Here is a 19,928-nt window from a genome sequence, read left to right on the forward strand (position 1 = left end):
GATAATGTTTATTTTTATAATAATAGTAATACTAATTAGTAATAATAATAATAATGATACTTATAATACTAGGCCTACTTAATAATAATAGGGTAATAATATCGATAATAAAGGTGACAACAACAACAATAATATTAATAATAATAATATGAGAAAATACTAATAAAACGCCCATAACAACAACTTTTTAAATTACTATTATCAAAATTATAATACTAAGACTAATAAATAATAATAATAATAAAAAATCGAAAATTATTTATTATTTATATGGTACTGTAATAACAATATATAAGGTTGATGCTAAGACTAATAATTAATATTAAAACTAACGGTAATAAAAGCAACAATAACAATAACTACAATGACAACAATAATAACAGCAATAATAATAACAATTAGTACAATGTAGTACCAGTAAATGACTTGTGGCCGAGATGTAAGAGTCTGTCTCTTATACACATCTAGATGTGTATAAGAGACAGTGCATACACCACCGATTTGAAATCAAAATAGTAATCAATAACTACTTCTATAAAACATGAATATTATTGAGGGTCCTGCTGGCTGTCTTATTCTTCAATTAGAAATTAGAAATTGTTTTAGATTGTTTTACGTATATCGCCGTGCCTGGAAGTTACACTCTCATACTTCAAAAACCTTACTGGTAAGCTCCGTCTGCATCCGCCCCAGCTTGTCTGTTAGGTTGTTCTTTTGTGTTCTATTATAATTCCTACCATAACAACATTGGCTAGTTCGACTAAACACCCCAATTCATTGATTGTTTTAGACTGTTCATCATTCAATTAAAAGTGTTAACCAGTTTAACAATGGCTTCCATTGTTCTTTAGGATCACCTATTGAACTGGCCATTAAAAGGAAACATCAGCAGCCTTTTGTTTAGTGTAGACGAGTAGCATGGAGGTACTTTTTATACCTTCAAAGTAGTAGTAAATTTTATTTGCTGTAGCAACTACGTAAGTATGACAACCTGTATTAAACAATTTCCATTCTAATTGTGTAAAGATATACTGGCTATATTGAGCCAAAAACAAATTCTGAAAAATAAATTCATCATTTATGAGTTAGGTATGCAGGTATTCTAGTCACTGGGACGTTAGTAAATGAGTGCCTCTACCTCCTAATGCTAAGTTGGGTTTACTTTATGTGGTTCATCAGGACACTAAAGTAAAGTAATGTTGTGTATTCCAAAATTAGTGAAAGCAAATCCATTATAAAGTTGTTGTTTTTTTTTCTTTTGTTTCTCCTCAGACAGTCTGATTTATATACAAGCTTCACTAGAGTAGAAACAATACATTTCAATGGCTGCCTTGTTGTCTGAAAATTTTGAGGATGAAGAGCTTAAAATGCAGGAGGCTTGTGGGATATTTGGGTGCGTAGCTGCTGGTGATTGGCCAACACAACTTGACGTTGCGCATATTATTCACCTGGGATTAATCGGACTGCAGCACAGGTGAGTGAGTAGTAAGAAAATAAGTGCCACACCAAACCTGATTTTTTTTTGCCAAGCGCTGCTCTCAAATAAGCGCAGCAGCGCTTAATCAAGCGTGTAATTATTACCTGTGTGTAATGAAACACTTTGAGAAACAGGGTTTTAAATACAATGTATACAATGTTAAAATAAATAAATAAAAGGCACAAGCATTTCTTTATAAACATTCATTTACGATGACGTAGGACCTATGATAGGCCTACTGAACTACAGGAATACGCGAGATGAAAGCAACACACCAATATTTTCTTATAAGAGCCACTCTTGAATAAGCGCCGTGCTGCTGAAAATGTTATAAGTGCCGCAAGCGCTTATTTGAGCATTTACGGTATAATGATGATAGTGAGATAATGTTTATGGTGAAGGATCGTTGACGTGCCTAAAACAACATGATAGCATTTTCTTTTTTTTACCACAGGGGTCAAGAGAGTGCCGGTATTGTGACCTACAACTCTGAAAATAAGGAATTCCGGAAGCATAAAGGAATGGGAATGGTGAATTCCATCTTTAAACAGGACGCCCTGCTCCGAATACAAGGCGAGATTGGAATTGGGCATACACGGTACTCTACGGCTGGAGCATCATCGCTGATCAATTGCCAACCATTTGATGTTGATACAATTCATGGAAGAATCGCAGTTGCCCACAATGGAGAGTTGGTCAACAAAGCTTCATTGAGAAAGCAGGTGAGATAGTTAATATTATATCAAGGTTAAGTCCCTCTCTCAACCAGGTTGATTTCTTCCAAAAGTCGCAGAAGTTCTATGAGTAAAAAACTCCTGATCTAATTCGCTTGGGAAAGGACCTCTATACAAGCTTACTACGTGTTAGCTACAAGTGAGGTATGACCTTACGGAGTTGGTTATGTACAAATTATGCTGAGCGAAGCACCAAGTTTACTACGAGCTTTACAAGATTATTACGAGCATAACAAGTTTGTACCGAATTAGATACAAGTTAGGTACGAGTCAACTTGGTGCGCTCATACTCGTACTTATTTCGGGGTGATGACAAAACCGCCGACGAGTATCCAGAGTAGTGTACGCGTTAGGTAGAAGTACCCCGAGTTACCTACAAGTTCTTCAAGTTTCAACTTGTAGTCAACTTGTAGCGCTAATTTTGAACATTTTCAAAATTAGCACCTCAAGTTCAGAGCTTCTACGAGTAGGTAAGAGTTGTCTCTATGCTTCGAGAATCGTCCTATGAGTTTTTGCTGAGTTAGCAACATATGTGTTTGTGGGACAATATGTGTGCTTGGTAAGCACGTGCATACTCCTGGCCCTCATCTGATTGGTTTGTTGTTAAGCTTGATTGGCACTTGGGAAAGGTCAATTGAAACCCAGGTCAATAAAGTGGTGCATCAAGTTAACAATGGTAGATTTCTAAAACTTATTAAGATAGTCTTTAATATGATTTTTAACAGGTATTAGAACATGGTGTTGGGTTGTCGACTGGCTCTGATTCTGAGGTCATTACACAACTGTTGACCTCGTCCCCACCAGAAGGCGAGCCAAATGGTCCGAACTGGACTGCCAGAATTCGTCAGATGATGAGGAAAACACCCACAGCATACTCGCTGCTCATAATGCATGGAAGCTCTATGTATGCAGTTCGGGATCCATATGGAAACAGGCCTCTCTGTATTGGCCGTCTGACCAGTGGCGCAACTGCAGAGGGTAAGCGTGATCTAACCAAATAGCCAATCAAATCAAAGAGAATTCAAGATATTTACATTTTCAAACAGCATTTATGAATGTTGAGAATTGTTACATCAGCTTAAGCAGCTAATTTATGCAAAAATATTTAGGCTCTGTTGAGGATAATAGGGAGATCTCGATTTGTGCGACGACGCGACGCTAGAACTCATGCGTGACCGTCATTACCTGGCGTCCTACATTCTCTGCATACGTAGATTAGGCCAAATGTGTTCCAGAATCTGCTCAACGAGGTGACCTTAACGTTCTCGCATGCGCAGATGACTTTTAGTGACGTCATTACGTTCTACGTCCTACCGTCGTTGTGCAATCGAAAGCTTCCTATTTGCATTTTGCATTTTCTTAACATTGTCAGTGCTAGTGGTTTGTAACAAATAGAAAATATTCATTTAAAAATAACTATTTACAACATTAGCCTTAAGAAAGGTATTGTTTTCTTAATGAATGTGTTTATCTTTGTATAAATTTACACAAGCAATTTTATATTTCAGAAAAAGATGTAGATATTGAAACAGAAGGATGGGTAGTGTCATCCGAATCCTGTTGTTTCCAGTCTGTAGGTGCAAGGTACTTCCGTGAAGTTGTTCCGGGTGAAATAGTTCGCCTGTCTAAAGAAGGTATCAAGTCAATGGCGATTGTTGATCGACTTGGGGAGGCACCACCTGCCTTTTGCATTTTTGAATACATCTATTTTTCACGTTCAGACACAATCTATGAAGGTAACTTTATCAATGATTTTTTTGGGTGGGGGGGGTGGGGTAGTGGACAATGCTCTTAAGAATATGAGGTACATTACAAGAGAAATGAGTAAATGAATGTACAAGAACATCAGCCTCTTTCAAGATCAAATCACAGTAACATATTTTCTTCAAAAAATTATAGTGGAGAAGAAGGCATGATTAAAAAAGAGCATGCCAAGAACAAAAAGGATAACAAGACTGCATGCTTTGGTAGTTTCAATATTTCTTAAAATTGATACTTTCTTTGCTTCAGGTCAAATGGTTTATTCAGTGCGGAGGCGCTGCGGCCAGCAGTTGGCACGTGAGGTGCCAGTAGATGCGGACCTCGTCAGCACAGTTCCGGAATCGGCAACACCTGCTGCTATTGGCTTTGCTCAAGAGGTATTTACATGCCATGTGGCCAGTGTTATGTCCCACTAATTGTGGTTGCTGTGATGATGGTGGTAGTAGTGGTGATGATGTTGGTGGGGAATAATAGAAGGGAGGGGTGGGGGGTCCATAATCGATTCTTGTTTGATGTACTGTAGCCACTTTCAGTTCTTGTGTATTGTATTTCAAACTGGCGCAGATACCAACAAAACTCATTAATATAATACAGTATAAAGGAAAATATACAATTTACAAAAATATACAATACAAACAAAAAAAGTAAGTTTAAAAGTTATAGATTAATAGTGTTTTTGAATGATGATGAATATGATGTACAAGGGACCAATGGGTAAATAATGTTTGAGACACACTTACTTGCTTACTTGATATTAGAGACTTTTGAAGCTTGCTTATGAGCCCCTCGTGCATTGGCATTAAAATTCATAATATGGGTTATAGAGTTGTTTATATTTACTCTGCAGACTGGAATTCCATACACAGAGGTCTTATGCAAGAACCGGTATGTTGGACGTACGTTTATCCAGCCTAGTAATCGGTTACGGCAGCTGGGTGTCGCTAAGAAGTTTGGTCCACTTGTAGATAACTTCAAGGGCAAGAGAATCATCCTCATTGATGACTCGGTTGTCAGGGGCAACACAATTGGACCAATAATAAAGATGTTAAAAGCGGCTGGTGCTAAGGAGGTAATTGAGATGGTTTTAAATATAAAAGTTGCTTACTGTTATGTGTATTTAAGTGAGTTTTTAACTTAATATTGAGAATTAGAACAATAAAATGTTTTTATTAGCAGTTAAATGCATAAATAACAACATTTTTATATATTTTTGTTATTTGTTACTTAGTATTTCTATAGAGCCTATTCCTTTAGGTTAAACAGCGCTTTGTTTTCCCTGGTTATTGTGCCTACATGCTTAAGTGTTGCTGCTATATTGGCGCAGTGCAGGCAACTCCACCAGGTACCCATTTAAACTCCTGGGAGGAGAGAAGCAATGCAGATAAAGTGCCTTGCTCAAGGACACAAGTGAAATGCACAGCGCGGGATTGAAACCTTGACCTCAGGGTTGGGAAACCAAACAGTTCACACTGCACCAAATGGCTTTTGTATCGACCTCCGTAATTGGCTAGTACTACTCAATTAAAAAAGTTTGTAGTAAATTTAAATTAAATTAATTTTAATCTGTTCCTCATTTTTTCAATGTAAAATATTTTATCTGTTGAACTGAAAAATTTAAAGTTTAGTTTTTAGAGTTTCTCCAGTTTTCACATCCAATATTATATGTTTAATGTTTTTCGTTATCAACAGTAGCATTTATATATATAATTTACATATTAATGCAGGTGCATATTCGTGTAGCCTCACCACCAGTGAAGCATCCTTGCTACATGGGCATCAACATTCCCACAAGAGAGGAACTAATTGCCAATCGTATGGACACAGAACAGCTTGCAAAACATTTCGGGGCGGAGAGCATCAAGTACTTATCTGTAAATGGCCTCGTATCTGCCGTTATGAAAGGTATCAAGGATAACAATAAAGAGAGCGAGAACTCAAAGTCAAGACATTGCACGGCATGTCTTACCGGCGACTATCCTGTGAGCCTCGAGTGGTAATATCGTATGAATGTGCTAAGCCTTAAGTGGTAAAATGATGTGTAATAGGCGAACTCAAGTAGCCTTGTATCTTTTTTCATATCTGGTATCTGTCATAAACAAATAGACATGCTAAAATGACCAATTTTTAAAGGTATTTTTATATTTATCTGTCATTTTTTCTTGTGGAATGTGTTGCACATGATGGTATGTTTACTTCTATTTAATTGCTTAATATTTTTGTATTTTTATTGTATTTTGACATATGTCGTAGATGGAGCACACATGATATATTGCAAAATTGAGCGAAAAAACTATCGAATATAAGGGACTGAAGGCCATTGTATCATATTTTATCCACAAGCTTATCCTTGTGCTAATAATAGTTAGTATAACAATTATAATTTAATAAATTACAATAATAATACGGTAATATATGGTAGCTCTTTGGGTGCAACCTTGTATTTATTATGTTTATCCACAAGCTTATCATTGTGCTAATATTAGTTAGTATAACAATTATAATTTAATAAATTACAATAATAATACGGTAATATATGGTAGCTCTTTGGGTGCAACCTTGTATTTTATTATGTTGTTAATATATAATGAATAGTATAGTATGAAAATCTTCATATCTTTTGATGCTGTAATAACAGGAAAACATAAAAAAATATTGAGGATTATTTAAGAGATTTTGCGTGTGCTGATAGAACAAAAATTCCATTTCTGGCCAGTTATAAAACATCACCTGAGTATTTTATGTAAAATATAAACAAATCAGATAATTTGCATTCCATTTCATAGTTGGATAATTAACCAACTTTTAGATGAATATTTTTCTATGAGGATTTAACTGCTTCTCATATGACCTGTTGCCTTGGTAACACTAATGTATGTACCGTCAGTGTGTTATTACCTGTTTTGTGTTAGCATGCACAAAAGCGAGCGAGCCAGTCGTGGGTGTAAAATGTGCCTACACGTTATATCAATCACATGGTGCCTAATAGACCAACAATGAGGCTATGCTAAATATAGTCAATAGGTGAGCCATAAAGCTATTAAAACAGTGTACTTTTTTATATAACATATGCATCACACACATTACAACTAATTATTATATATTTAACACTTTTATGAGCTTACAATTGGAATTAGTTTGTGAATGTATGCTTGCAATGTTAAATATAAGTTATACCACCAAAATTAAATCAATTTTCGAAACTTTCCAACACTTTTTCAATAATGAATAATTTGTTATCAATTTACTTGCAATGCAACTTCCGTATAATGCAATTTTAACATTTAAAACAAGACTGCTGTATAGAAATGAAAGAAAAACATACATTCTTGTGTCTTTTATTTTGTATTGTCATGGGAACTTGCTATTTTTTTATTATTTAATTTTTTATTATTTAGGTGTGGATATAATATAAAATTGTAGATGCTTACTGATGTATAAGTTCTTTAAAATGTGAGATTGCCATAAATTTAAGAAATTTATTGATTATTTAATATTGCTGTACTAATTATTACACTCATTAACTTAAGAAGCATTACACTACAATTTTGTCTGTTAATGGGGCTATTTTTTAAGATTTTGTAAGTCCAAACATGTCTTGCCCACTGTGAATGATGTTTATTGTGTGTTACTTTGTACTGTACTTGTATATTTTTTTGATTAAATGAATAAAATATACATATTTGATTGCTTTTAATACAAATCTTTATTTTTTTTCTTGTTTTTTCCTGTACTGTATTAATATACATTCAGTGTTAAAAGTGCAAAAGTAAAAATTGATATTCTTTTTACATAATTTTAAAAACATGCAGGTTCGACAGTTGAAAATATAGTTTTCTTAAAAATACTGTAAGATCAATCAACATACTGGAAGTTACAACACTATTCAAATCTGCATTTCTACCCAGACAAACTTATTTGAAGGATTTTGAAAATCATTTACCATGCACGCGCTGCGTTGTATGACTGTCGTCCGATGAATCCAACGCAACTCCCTGTGAGTGCTAGGTGATGCGACGCCTTTGGTAGCAGTCGGAACGGATCATGATTGCGTCTTCCACAGAATCGCGACGACCGTCTGGTGCAGTGAGTCTCTGCCTGAAATTGCACTCAAGCAGTTAAAAATCACCTCATTCCCCAAATAGCGCCCCCAACATTTCATCGCACCACAATGTCAAAATGCCACTGCCTTTCCCTCTCGTCATTCTGAAACAGGTTTGCAAAATTTATTGGGCTGCTTGTTCTCCCCTCTTCTGTTAAAAACCTTGAATCTTCCCCTATTCAGTTTGTGAATGTTCATGACTGGTTGACAATTGCTTCAATTTCTGCAATCTCCTTCGGACACTCATCCGATAAAACCTCTGCCTTTGAATCGGTTATCAATACGTCGTCTTCAATGCGGATTCCGATGCCACGATACCTCTCCGGTGCAGAACTATCATGCTCAGGTATATATATGCCTGTGGAAAAATAATAGGATTGTTTCTCTGAAAGAGGCTAAAGTCAAGAAAATATAAACACATGTAATGGCATTCCTCCCATAGGAATAGCAGTGGCGGATTCAAGGGGGCCCACTATAAATTGTTCAAAATTTTAAAAAATGGAGATATAAAGAAATTTATATCAGCCCCAACCATGGTGGGGCTGAGGTGATATAGATCCTCCATCTGTGAATGTACCTTCATGGGCTCCCTCTAGTTTGAATACCAGGATCCACCACTGAATAGCATTTACCTGGTTCAATTGTGACCACCATTCCTGGCTGCAGTTGGTTACTCCTTGAAACTTTAGTTGTGTCGTGCGTGTCCATCCCTAGGTAATGGCCAAGGTGGTGAGGACAATAGCATTTTGCAACCTGTTAAAAAAAAAACAATAAAATCATATTTGATTGTTCTCTATTAGTGAAGTACTCTACAATAGACCAATTTGTCAATGTTTGTTTACAGCTGGTCACGCGACATAACTCGGGTATACCGTGGAAACATTACAGTGCGATGTTATGTTTGCGAAAACAACCACCCACTGTTCATGTGAGAAATAAATGGCAAAGAAAGGCAATACAATTGCTCAAAATTTTAGTGTTCTAGATTGAATGCTTTAAAATTTAAATGACCCTTCATAAAACTTAGCTAGCCTTAAAATTGTGGCATAGTTCGCAGGTCGAAGACCCTTGTGCATACCTAACAGGCTGTAGAATGTGCAGGGGCCTAGGCCTAATTTTTGCGGCCAGTAAATAGAGCATTAGCAAACCATTAAGGCAAAATTCTTAAGTTCAATTTTCAACCAATTTGGTATACAGTTACACTTGCTTAAGTCGAATTTGCCTAACTCAAATAATAAGTTGATCTTGTTTTACATGCCGAATTGTTGTGTTTTGACTTAAATAACCATCTGTAAGTCAAATTTTATCTAAGCCGAACTATTTGTCAATGCATTTTTGGATTCAACTTAGGCAAGTTCAACTGTATTTTACTGGGAATTACGATGATCTTTACAGCAATAACAAGGACGGCTGCAATCTCCATGTAAAACACCGCTGTGCCAGTCCATTGTTTACATCTAACACCCAAGTTAGGTCACATGGTGCCCATCATTAAATCGGCCTATTAAATTTGCATGTCTGGTGAAACATTAAACTAGCAATTCACAAAACCCTCATCAATCATGCTTAGTTGTGATATGTCTTGGGTGAAAGTATTATTTACAGTATCAGCTTTATAAATGTGAAGCATCTCCCTGGTTCTACCCAGCCTGGTTCTCACTCATGTAGCATTTCCTCTTAAATGCTACATTTAAAATGTTGCAAATTTTACTAGTTGCTACCTTATATAATTCCATATGGTTCAATTTATCTGAAATTATGCCAAGATGCTGAAGCCCCTCTCCTATCCATGTCAACATTTGGTGATAAGCTTGGTCTAGCGTTGCCCCTTCACGACACATGTGGATACAGTTCTTCTGGATTCTAAGCACAAGTTCATATAGTTCACCTTGTGGCGTTGTATATCGTCCATTCACGGGCCATGTTCGTGTGACATCACTAGCATAGCCATGGTATTCACAGCCTGCATCCATCAGGACCAATTCATTATCATTCACAACTTGATTATTATTAATGTAGTGCAATATGTTGGCACGGTTACCACCAGCAACAACAGGTGGATAGGCAAGAAACTCAGCACCTGCAACTCGACACTCAAAGTCAATTTTAGCATACAATTCTGCTTCTCTGATTCCGGGATAAGATGCCTTCATCACTTTCACAAATGACCTCGCTGCTATGGAGGCAGATTCTCTTAACAGACGAATTTCAGCATCTGATTTCAGAACTCGTAATGAATGCATAGAATGTTCTAGAATGCTTATAGAATTCCCTTTTCTCCGACTTGGATTAATCAGCCCACTGATAACCTTATCATGTAAGTTTGGATGAACATTTTTGAAAACGTCGTACCAGATGGTGACATCATCTAAACGACTATAATTTTCTAATGCTTTGGAAAATTCATTAATGCTATATGTCTCATCAACGCAGAGAAAACGTTTGGCACCCTCGGTTCCTGCTCGTGGACCATCCCATAGTTCTCTATCAGGATCTCGGTCTGGCACAAACAAAACAGATTTGTGATGTTGCAGTACTTTTCCCGGAAGACTTTCAAGAACGAGGGCGCTATCAGGCTCCTGGAAGCCAGACAAGTATAAAAAGTTGGTACTTTGACGAAATGGGTATGGGATTTCATCAGTCATAAATTTCTTTTCACTTGAAAGAACTACAACAATGTGGTGTTTGCTCTCACTACCACTAGCCGAGCGACTTATTGAAGTCATCAGGGCATTTCGTCTTTGCTTGAACTCTGACCTAGAAATTCCCGGAGTGATGTCATCATGTGCCATAAGATGCTTATGTGCAAATGGTGTTGGTTGTCCTAAGTTTCTCTCAGGTATTTCAATGTTGGCTGCTGAGCTAAAACTTTTGCAATCTGTAGGTAATAAATGACAAAATTCAGAATCACGTTAAAAATAATTACAAGTATTTTATACCGTATACTATATAATAAATGACAAGTTTAGTAGTTACTTACTAAGCTTAATTAACCATATGATATCAAAACTAGACCTATAAGCCGACTTACTATACAACTATCCTGGCACTCTAATCAGCTGGCCTGGTGGTGTGTGACGAATCCCGTGTGTGATTCTGCGCCTGCTAACTGCTTGCTACGGCCTATCGTTTATCTATATGCCTAGCTAGGCCTAGATCTATTTATGCGGGTAGATCATGCCTGGCCTGATGAGACTGAGGCTAGCGTAATTTCTGAATTTTACAAAAGATCAGAATAGAACAACTCTTCCTAAACTTACTGATTTTTGCATTGGAGCTATTTATATTTGAAGCTGTCCCTTTATAATGTCTTATAAGATTTATAAATCTTTTTGAAAACATTTTCTCTATGCCCATCCAGAGTGTTTGTTTATAAAATTAACACAACCTTTAACCTCGCAACCTCAAAATGCATGAAGGCCTAGTTCGTTAGATAATTTTTCAGTCGTTTAAATTACTATATTGATGCATTTTATCTTAATATTAGTTTTATATTTGTATTTAATTGAATATTACTGTACTTTATTTATTAAAATGAAACATTATTATTATCTGTTTAATGAATTGTTGATTGACCCCTGATAAAACCTAGCACGTGCTAGAATTCGCCATGAGGATGCGACCGACATAGTAGTAGTATATCATACATAGTAGTATCTCTGGTAGATGTCATTGCAGCACAAAACACAATCGATTGTTTCTCAATGCTCAGTGGGAGCAGTTGACACATGTAATATACCATGCCTTTCTGCAAATTTGATGGTTGTTTTGCCAACTATGACAAGTTATGGAGGCTACAAGAACATGAATTGAAACATACTGGAGAGGTATGCAATATCATAAATGTCCATACTACTAATAAAAAATCTAGGCTCTGCTAGCTAGGTAGGCTCTGTAAGTCACTGTAGTAGGCCTCCTCCTACTAGTACTTTCACGAACCCAGCCGCGAAGCCATGCTTTCCCATGCCGCGCATGTGGAGACAATATCACTCAGGCCTAGGCCTACGGTAGGTGTGTGATAAGGCTCGGTATTAAGCAAGCTATCTTGGATATTATTGCAAAGCAATTTCAGACTGCACTGTACTTTTTATAAACCTCCCTGCCAGGGTTCCTGGTACTATCTATCGTAGTATTATTAAAACATAATTTGTACTCAGATGGTTCATCAAATCATATGATGGATGGAAGGGTCAAATTGATGAGAGAATAATGTCAACAATGAGTCAGTGATGGCAGTGTCACTGAAGTAATGATGGTGATGATGATAGTAAAATACTGTGTAGTGTATGCCTGCTGTTGAAATTGGCTTGCCTGGCCTTACTAGCCTAGGCCTAGTAGAAAAAGAGGTAAAAAGTATTGAGAAAGGCCTAACAGTAATATAGCCCTTTAAAAAATAATTTTAATTTAATATTTGATTTTGTTTCCTTACTGCACAGCGACCATTTGTTTGTACTTTTGAAGGATGTGGAAAGTCATATCGTAGAAGTTCGCATCTCAACAGACATGCAAAGTCGCACTCAGACCAGAAAGATTATGTGTAAGGAGATACATAATGTAACAAATTTTCAGAATGATAAAATTAGAAAATGTTTACTGTACACAAAATTGTTTTCAATATTCCTTTGCTATGCCATGGTCCCTTTCAAAGCTAAAGGTCAAAGTTTAATATTTCTTTTTACAGGTGTGTACAGGATGGGTGTCAGCATCGGTTTGTCAGTGCTGATAATCTCAAGAAACACTTGAAACGTTTTCATCAACAATGTCACAAAGTAAGTATAGAAAATAATAAAAAGTATAAAATAATAATAATGGCCAATAAAAATGTTTAGATTATCACTCCCTCATAAAAAATTTTTGAAATTTTGATGCGGTAATAAAAAACATTTTTTTTTTACCATATAAAAATAATGTGTGGTATGCGGAATATCCCTATCAAACTATGTCGCAGATGTTATAATGGCATTTTGTTATTTTAAATGTAATACACTTTACTAAATATGCAAATGTGTATCTTTCTTGTAAATAAGTGTTTCTCTTTAAATTATTTCTTTCATTTAAATATGCCTAGGCCTACTCCACATCATCCAATTTTAGAAAATTTAGAAAAACTAGAGTGATAATCTAATATTTTTTTCTGTCTGTCCTAAAAAAAAACAACTACCAATGGCAAAATAGTTATATGAATATTATTTGTTTTGCTAATATTATAAATCTAGTATAATATAGTATAATATATCAATATAATTATATAATAATAGTACATAATACTAATAAGTAATAGGAAGTGTGAATAACTATATTAATAATAAAAATTATAATAAGAATAAGCATTTTATATACAACAATTCAAGAAATAGTCAAGGCCACATTTTAGGTTTATAAGTAGACATGTAAAAATGGGTTTCATAGCTAATTTTAAAAAGTTGATTCTGAATTAAAGGGTGTGGTAAAAGTTGGTTTAGTTCATTAAATTCATTAAAAATAATAATAAAGATAGTAATGAAAATAATCAACTTAAAATATCGGTGGTATTAATGGTGAAGATAATATCTCGATACCTTGTTTCTTTAAAAAAAGAAAAATCTCATTAAATCCCCTTTATTTTTGTAGTGTGAATTTGATGGCTGCGGTGCAACATTCAAAAAGCGTCAGCAGCTCACGGTTCATGAGGTCATTCACACCGGTATCAATCGATATCAGTAAGCAAATGCTTATTAGTATACTGCCCTCTATGTTCACAATTCTCTTACATTGGCATGAAGATCCATTAATCTTTAAAATCATAAATTTTAAAGTGTTGTATGTATATTTTTAGAATCTCTTAGATACGGCTTAACAATGTTTTTTTTCTACGATTTTTGAAAATGTGTTATTCTATCTTTAACTATGCGTGCATCTTTTTGCAAAAGTGCATTTACTTGAAAATGATTTAGTTAACTTTTGGGGTGTCCCTGTCTCATGTTTTCCTTTATCGTTGTTTTTTAAATTGTAATGAATTAAAAGAAACAAATAGATAAAAATAGGCATATGCCACTTCGTCCTGTGTACCACATGGCTCATGTGCTTGTTAAAGGTCGGAGCACATTTTCGAAAAGAGCAGGAATTGTTTTGCGTTGGCCCTGTGATCAGTGATCAGCTAAACTGTGCTAGTTTCTCAACTAGAACAAATTGATTTACTGTACTTGACTTTTACTTTCTTTCCCTAATGTTTTATTATATTTTGTATGATGAATTAATATTTCTCTTTTATTAGTTGTGAGGTTGAAGGGTGTGGTATGCAGTTTCCTTTACCAAGCAAATTGAAGAGACACATGCAAAAACATGAGAGTAGGTTGATCAACAAAATTAACCTTTTAATCAAAATATTCCTTGACCTAATTCTTCCTGTTAGCTTAAATCACTTGTTGGCCCAATATATAGATCTTATAGTTAATATTCAGGAAAAGAATGTTCTATAAACCAATATACCAATCATGTTTACTTGTTTAAATTTTTCTATACCTTTGTTAAATTTTCTATATAAAAATAAGCTTTCCACTTCATAAGATGAAGTGTTAATTTGTTATATATTTCTTGCATTCTTTGAAGTTTCACTAAAAATTAGCAGGTTTTTTCTGAAAGTTACTGCATAATTATAATACATGTTATTATTTATGGAATTTTGTTCTCTAGTGAGGAATTGTCCAAAAGATGGTTGTAGTGAAACATTCAAGTCATGGTCTTTGCTGAGGAAACATCTAAGTACTGATCATTTAGATGGTATGTGCTGGATATTCTTGCATATAAATTATATAGTGGTTTTTATGTATATACATGTTAATGTACTTGTATTGCACTACAAATGTTAATGGCAGTGATTATTTTTGTTGTTGTTGAATTTGACATTGTTAATAAGATTTGTAGATATGCTTCTTGTGATCAATGATGAGGATAAATTTCACTTTTTTTTTTCTGAAAGGAAGATAGTGAAGTTATTATTTCTGAATTCTGACAACAAATGATGATTATTTGACCCCCTTTACTGAGGAACTGTCTATTTTTTTTTTTATGTAGAATTCAAGTGTGAATCATGCGGAAAAACATTTGGCAAGAATTACAAAGTATGTAAATAGTTAGAATTGATTGGAAAAGTGGTCAGTAACATTACTACTTTACAGATATGCAATTATGGTCAAGTTCTGAGGACTCTAGAAAATAGAGGCCGAAGGAGACATTATTTTCTGGAAAAAAAATAACCTGAAGGGCAGGGCTGAGAAGGAAATTTTTGAAGGAAATAATGGCTCCATTCATTTATTGAGCTTTTGCACGCAACAAATTGGAGGCACTATATCAAATTAGTGATTGATCAGGGATAGGAAGATTATGTGCAAATGAAAGTGATGATGTCATTACTGACTTGTAAATATTATTATCTTTTTTTATTTTCAAAGCTCCGCCTACATGAAAGAATCCACAAGGAGAAGGTTGACGTATTCCTTTGTCCAAGAGATGGCTGCGGAAGAACTTATACAAGGGTAAACATTCTTAAACTTCCATAGAAGACAAAGATCATTCTCAGAATATCTAGTGTTGATATCAATCAATGCAGGAGATAAACTAACAATTTTATTCTTAAAACTGAAGTTCCAAACAAATTTAGGCCCAATTTATACTACTTTCCAAACAAATTTAAGTCCAATTTAGACTTCTTTTATTATCCCCTTGAGTTCTTTCTTTATATTAAGGATTGCTTCTTTTCACAGGTGTCTTATTTACAAATGCATATCGACAACTACCATGAGGGCGCTAGACCATTTGTCTGTACCCACGATGAATGCACCAAAACATTTGCACATAAAGTTTCATTAGAGAAACACCAAGTTGTTCACATGCCTGGATATGTTAAACCACAACCAAAGGTACGTACTTAAAGCTGTGGTAAAACCAGGGGCGTATCTATGTAAGGTGCGGGGCGCACGCTCCTTAAAAAAATTGAATTATATGCATGGCTTGGATTACTTCCCAGGTAATATTGGAATTTGGAAATAGTGCATTATGACCTTAATTCTGTATTGATTAATCAGGGGAAAAAACAATTAATAACCTGTACAAGAAATACTATACAGTATAATTAAATGTAAATATAACAACTTTTTTTAAAAATACACAGCCAAGAAAAAAGCGGTCGACTGCATCAAAGATAAGCGGTGTAGTGGTTTATACCAAGCTCGAAGTTGAAAACCGTACATGCCAGATGTCGGATGTTGAAGATGATAACATGACGCACGTTAAAAATCTTCAAGCAGAACTTGGTAGTCTTTGTACAAATGATACAAAGATAGATGCTGATCAGAATGCAAGTTTAGCCTTTGATAAATGTCAACGCAGCGAAAGGGAAAAATCAACCTTGCCTCCCTCAGAGGACAAAATAGAATCTATGCGTCAAAGTAACCATCTGGAATCATTGACATCTGAGAGTGGAAACAAGAGCGAGCAGATATATAGTGAAGTACACAAGTACAAGAATTTAGTGCATGAAAAAATGTCAAATTCTGTGGCAATTAGCATTTTAGAGAGTATAGAATGCCAGTAATTATGGCATGAAATCATACAATTAAAGAAATAATTGATTATTGATAATTTAATTACAATATAAAGGTGCAGAAATATATATCCATTCTGTTATATTTTATTAAGGATTCAAATTTCAGATATATTTATAATGTTGTATTTTTTAAGTTGGTTGATTCAACAGACGGAATACTGTATTGCCATTTAAGTGAATTATATTTTAAGAAATTATATTTTACAAAAGTGAAAGAATTTCTTTTTAAATCCATATGCCAAAAGTGATATTTTAAATCCTTGCACTAGTATTGTAAATATTTTCTCAGATTGTGGGATTATTTGCCTCACAGTATTGGGGGTATAGACAAAATTCAAATTTACTTTATAAAGCTTTTAAGGAATTATGTGTTGAAATGATAGAATATACAAGTACTTATTTGAAGAAATGTTCTGTTTAATTCCAGCATTTGGCTATGTGGTAAAATGCTCACATTGTCAATTAATTTTTTGGGAATTTGCTTCAATGGAAATTTAGAAAAAATACTGTAGTAACTGTAGTAAACTGAACCAGGGTATCTATCATCAATTTTATTGTTATTCATGTTCTGTTTAACTTGAGCATTTGGCTATGTGGTAATGTGGCTTTTCATGAGTGAAAAATGCTTTCATGTTCTACTATATTTTTTGAATTTGCTTTGTTGAAATAAAAAGAAAATACCAAACTGTACGAGATATCTATCACTTTTATTGCCATTCAATATTTTTGAGACAATTTGACATTTTCCTTTATATTCTGTTTATTCATTTATTGATTCTCCTTCTCCTTCCTGTGTTTAATTTTTTCCTTGGCTGACATATGGCGCAGTGTCACTCTTATTCCGTCTCCATCTTTGCCAAATTTTGATGGTGGTGCATTAATTGTGACGTCATTTAACCCATCCAGGATTTCATGGATAAGCTTCATCTGTGAAGAATGAATGGAAATGCGTTAAAAAAATGAGGTTCTAAATTCTCTGGTTCTGTACTGACCCCAAAAGTGACATCAGAATAGTACAATAATATTCTGCCCACACTATCAATACTCTGGCAGTGGCTGTGTCAGAAATTTCCTGACGAGTGGTCCAAGGTGACTGGTCCAGGTAAGGGGTCTAAATTCACCTTGGGTGCTCCACCGTGTTTCAAGCAAATTCAAGAATACACTTATCACAGAAATTGCACTCTCGGCCTGTGAAACTGCTTTTTAAAGCAGTGTTCCAGTATTTCTCCTCGACAGATGTCATGGAATCTTGCAGGTGCTTCCACTGGCTTTTGAGACAAATACACAATTTGCTCAGATGGATGTCATATGACTACAGCATGCCTATATATGGCCAAATCAGATATCTTCATATAAAGACCAGTCAAGACTCAAATTTTATTTCACAAAAACTTGTAACATTAGGCACATAATGACTAATATTATATGGACATACAAAAGTTTTTTTGTCAAAGAAAATGTTACAAGTATGGACAGAGTTTTACTTGATAGTGTGAATATGGCTTAATCCAGATCTCACCACCTATATATGGTAATGATGCTTGAGGATAACTAAAATATACCTTGTCTTCTACTGTGGTTGGGGCTCCTGCAGTCTTCTTATGCATTACTGTTATTCGGACATGATACTGATGCTCAGAGCGCTCCATCCAGTTCTGGATCTGTCTCGTCTTAATCATCAGGTCGTGCTTGCTGATATTATCCGAGATAGTCATTTCCTTTACCTCTGTCTGTCTCTTTTTATCCTGAGTTTCCTTAGCCTTCAACCTTTCCTGATGGAGTTCGGCCCCAGACATAAGTCTGTACGAGGGATTTGGTTTGGATTTGGGATTAACTAGAACCAGTTTCATGTTGGATTGTTTACTTAGTTTCATGGCTTCGTTCCGGGTTACACCAACGTGAGTATTTCCACTAGCATCAGTAATATCCAGAATAGAATGCGGGATGAATCTGCCTACACTTTCAAGTACATTTACGCCAGACACATTTTTATGTTTATGCCCAAGTTTTGATTTTCTTCTATCATCATTGTCTTCTGGAATTGCCATATTATCAGAAGCACCATCAATGAAACTTTCAGTAGATGACAGCATCCTGGGTTTTGCATAAAGGTGAAACTTGCTCCCAATTTGTGACAATTGTATAGTTTGTAATGTCACATGATTATGTCTTGTATGTAGTGCCACACGTTGCAAAGTACATCTTGAAAATTTTTTAAAGCCAATCAGTAGAGGGAGTGTTTTTGGTGGCCATGCCCGCATCACAAATGATGAAATAATCAACGCAACTGCCATGATAGCATTGCTCTTCAAATAGGATTCCTGATGGGGAAAAAAAAGACAAAATATTAATTTGAAATCATCATCATGCATAATTTCCTGAAGGTCCTCAAATTTGTTCCCCTTTCATTTGATCACTGAAGTGACTTACTTTTTTCTAATTTCAACTTTTTTTTTTATAGAGGGTAGCCCTTCCAGCTGAACCTGAAGACCAGTTTTTGTTCAGGGGCCCTCTTTAAAATTTCAATAAAATATATATAATATACAAAATGAGGCCTAGATAATTATACACCAACAAGACAATAAACAATAGTCAAAACAGCATTATTATAAGTAGTAGTAGTAATAATAACAACAATAATAATAATAACTAGCATCTATCTGTGCTTCGCACGGTGTTGGATGAGTGGGGAAAGGTGGCAATGTATATTGTTTAATACTATGGGAAGTCGTTAGCATGTCATTATTTTTCTAAATGACGCCTTTGTACAGTAGATAATCTCTTTTTAGATGAGTGTTTCTGAGGAATTATTGTCCAATTTGATGAAGGGCAGATCCAGAATTTTTCAAACGGGGGGGGGGGGGGGCGGAACAACAGCTTTAGAATAGATAAGTGAGTACCACATCCATATCTTCTGCTATTTATTAGTAGAAGACTAGGCCTGTCTGGTAGAAGCATATGGCTAGGCTAGCCCTAGCCGAAATTTAGGCCCTGTTTTCGGCCTAGCTTTTAATATCATGACCTGTGCCCTGATCAATTTGTAAAGCATGCCATTTATTGCTGATGTATTTGAGGCATATAGACTACATATTCAGTATACAACGGGTTGGTGTGTGGGATGCTGCTCATATTTGTTGACGTGACCGTGAGGTATGTACGGTAATGAAGCTGCAAGACAGACTGTTTTGTTTACGGCCTGATGCGATATTTTTAAAATCTGAGCACTGTGGTACAGATTAACATAGGGGATTTATTTATGTGACGTAAGCGACT

At 35.2% G+C, this 19,928-nt stretch overlaps 4 protein-coding genes across 4 annotated transcripts; 2 read left to right on the forward strand and 2 right to left on the reverse strand.

Annotated features, from left to right (window-relative positions):
* The first annotated feature begins 956 nt into the window (after positions 1-956).
* LOC117112791 (amidophosphoribosyltransferase-like) lies at positions 957-6,385 on the forward strand. The gene is made up of 8 exons (XM_033255961.1): positions 957-977; positions 1,273-1,474; positions 1,932-2,199; positions 2,937-3,189; positions 3,720-3,947; positions 4,222-4,349; positions 4,820-5,041; positions 5,697-6,385. Exons 2-8 carry the CDS (start codon positions 1,323-1,325, stop codon positions 5,967-5,969), a joined length of 1,524 nt encoding a protein of 507 aa, XP_033111852.1. The 5' UTR covers positions 957-977; positions 1,273-1,322; the 3' UTR covers positions 5,970-6,385.
* Positions 6,386-7,389: 1,004 nt separating this feature from the next.
* LOC117112792 (xaa-Pro aminopeptidase 3-like) lies at positions 7,390-11,470 on the reverse strand. The gene is made up of 4 exons (XM_033255962.1): positions 11,332-11,470; positions 9,793-10,949; positions 8,704-8,824; positions 7,390-8,429 (listed from the first exon to the last, which is right to left on the reverse strand). The coding sequence occupies exons 1-4, from the start codon at positions 11,426-11,428 to the stop codon at positions 8,266-8,268; spliced, it is 1,539 nt and encodes a 512-aa protein (XP_033111853.1). The 5' UTR covers positions 11,429-11,470; the 3' UTR covers positions 7,390-8,265.
* Positions 11,471-11,713: 243 nt separating this feature from the next.
* LOC117112824 (transcription factor IIIA-like) lies at positions 11,714-17,167 on the forward strand. Its single transcript, XM_033256008.1, has 10 exons — positions 11,714-11,898; positions 12,508-12,608; positions 12,753-12,840; positions 13,682-13,770; positions 14,325-14,398; positions 14,744-14,830; positions 15,125-15,171; positions 15,502-15,585; positions 15,814-15,969; positions 16,221-17,167. Exons 1-10 carry the CDS (start codon positions 11,812-11,814, stop codon positions 16,641-16,643), a joined length of 1,236 nt encoding a protein of 411 aa, XP_033111899.1. The 5' UTR covers positions 11,714-11,811; the 3' UTR covers positions 16,644-17,167.
* Positions 17,168-17,343: 176 nt separating this feature from the next.
* LOC117112825 (translation initiation factor IF-3, mitochondrial-like) lies at positions 17,344-18,981 on the reverse strand. The gene is made up of 2 exons (XM_033256009.1): positions 18,218-18,981; positions 17,344-17,582 (listed from the first exon to the last, which is right to left on the reverse strand). The coding sequence occupies exons 1-2, from the start codon at positions 18,947-18,949 to the stop codon at positions 17,424-17,426; spliced, it is 891 nt and encodes a 296-aa protein (XP_033111900.1). The 5' UTR covers positions 18,950-18,981; the 3' UTR covers positions 17,344-17,423.
* Positions 18,982-19,928: the final 947 nt, after the last annotated feature.

Source organism: Anneissia japonica, unplaced genomic scaffold (genome assembly GCF_011630105.1).
Source record: "Anneissia japonica isolate Jap-2015-1 unplaced genomic scaffold, ASM1163010v1 scaffold172582_len1462937_cov174, whole genome shotgun sequence".
NCBI lineage: Eukaryota > Metazoa > Echinodermata > Crinoidea > Comatulida > Comatulidae > Anneissia > Anneissia japonica.

Bases quoted from the DNA above. Each gene is read 5' to 3' on its own strand.
- LOC117112791 (XM_033255961.1), top strand. From the start codon at position 1,323: ATGGCTGCCTTGTTGTCTGAAAATTTTGAGGATGAAGAGCTTAAAATG. The intron at 1,475-1,931 runs GTGAGTGAGTAG...TTTTTACCACAG, and splicing joins TTAATCGGACTGCAGCACAG to GGGTCAAGAGAGTGCCGGTA. The intron at 3,948-4,221 runs GTAACTTTATCA...TCTTTGCTTCAG, and splicing joins TTCAGACACAATCTATGAAG to GTCAAATGGTTTATTCAGTG.
- LOC117112792 (XM_033255962.1), bottom strand. From the start codon at position 11,428: ATGGGCATAGAGAAAATGTTTTCAAAAAGATTTATAAATCTTATAAGA. The intron at 10,950-11,331 runs GTAAGTTTAGGA...TATTACCTACAG, and splicing joins TAGCTCCAATGCAAAAATCA to ATTGCAAAAGTTTTAGCTCA. The intron at 8,825-9,792 runs GTAGCAACTAGT...TTTTTTTAACAG, and splicing joins ACCATATGGAATTATATAAG to GTTGCAAAATGCTATTGTCC.
- LOC117112824 (XM_033256008.1), top strand. From the start codon at position 11,812: ATGCCTTTCTGCAAATTTGATGGTTGTTTTGCCAACTATGACAAGTTA. The intron at 12,609-12,752 runs GTAAGGAGATAC...TTCTTTTTACAG, and splicing joins TCAGACCAGAAAGATTATGT to GTGTGTACAGGATGGGTGTC. The intron at 14,399-14,743 runs GTAGGTTGATCA...TTTGTTCTCTAG, and splicing joins ACACATGCAAAAACATGAGA to TGAGGAATTGTCCAAAAGAT.
- LOC117112825 (XM_033256009.1), bottom strand. From the start codon at position 18,949: ATGGCAGTTGCGTTGATTATTTCATCATTTGTGATGCGGGCATGGCCA. The intron at 17,583-18,217 runs GTATATTTTAGT...CATTCTTCACAG, and splicing joins CAACCACAGTAGAAGACAAG to ATGAAGCTTATCCATGAAAT.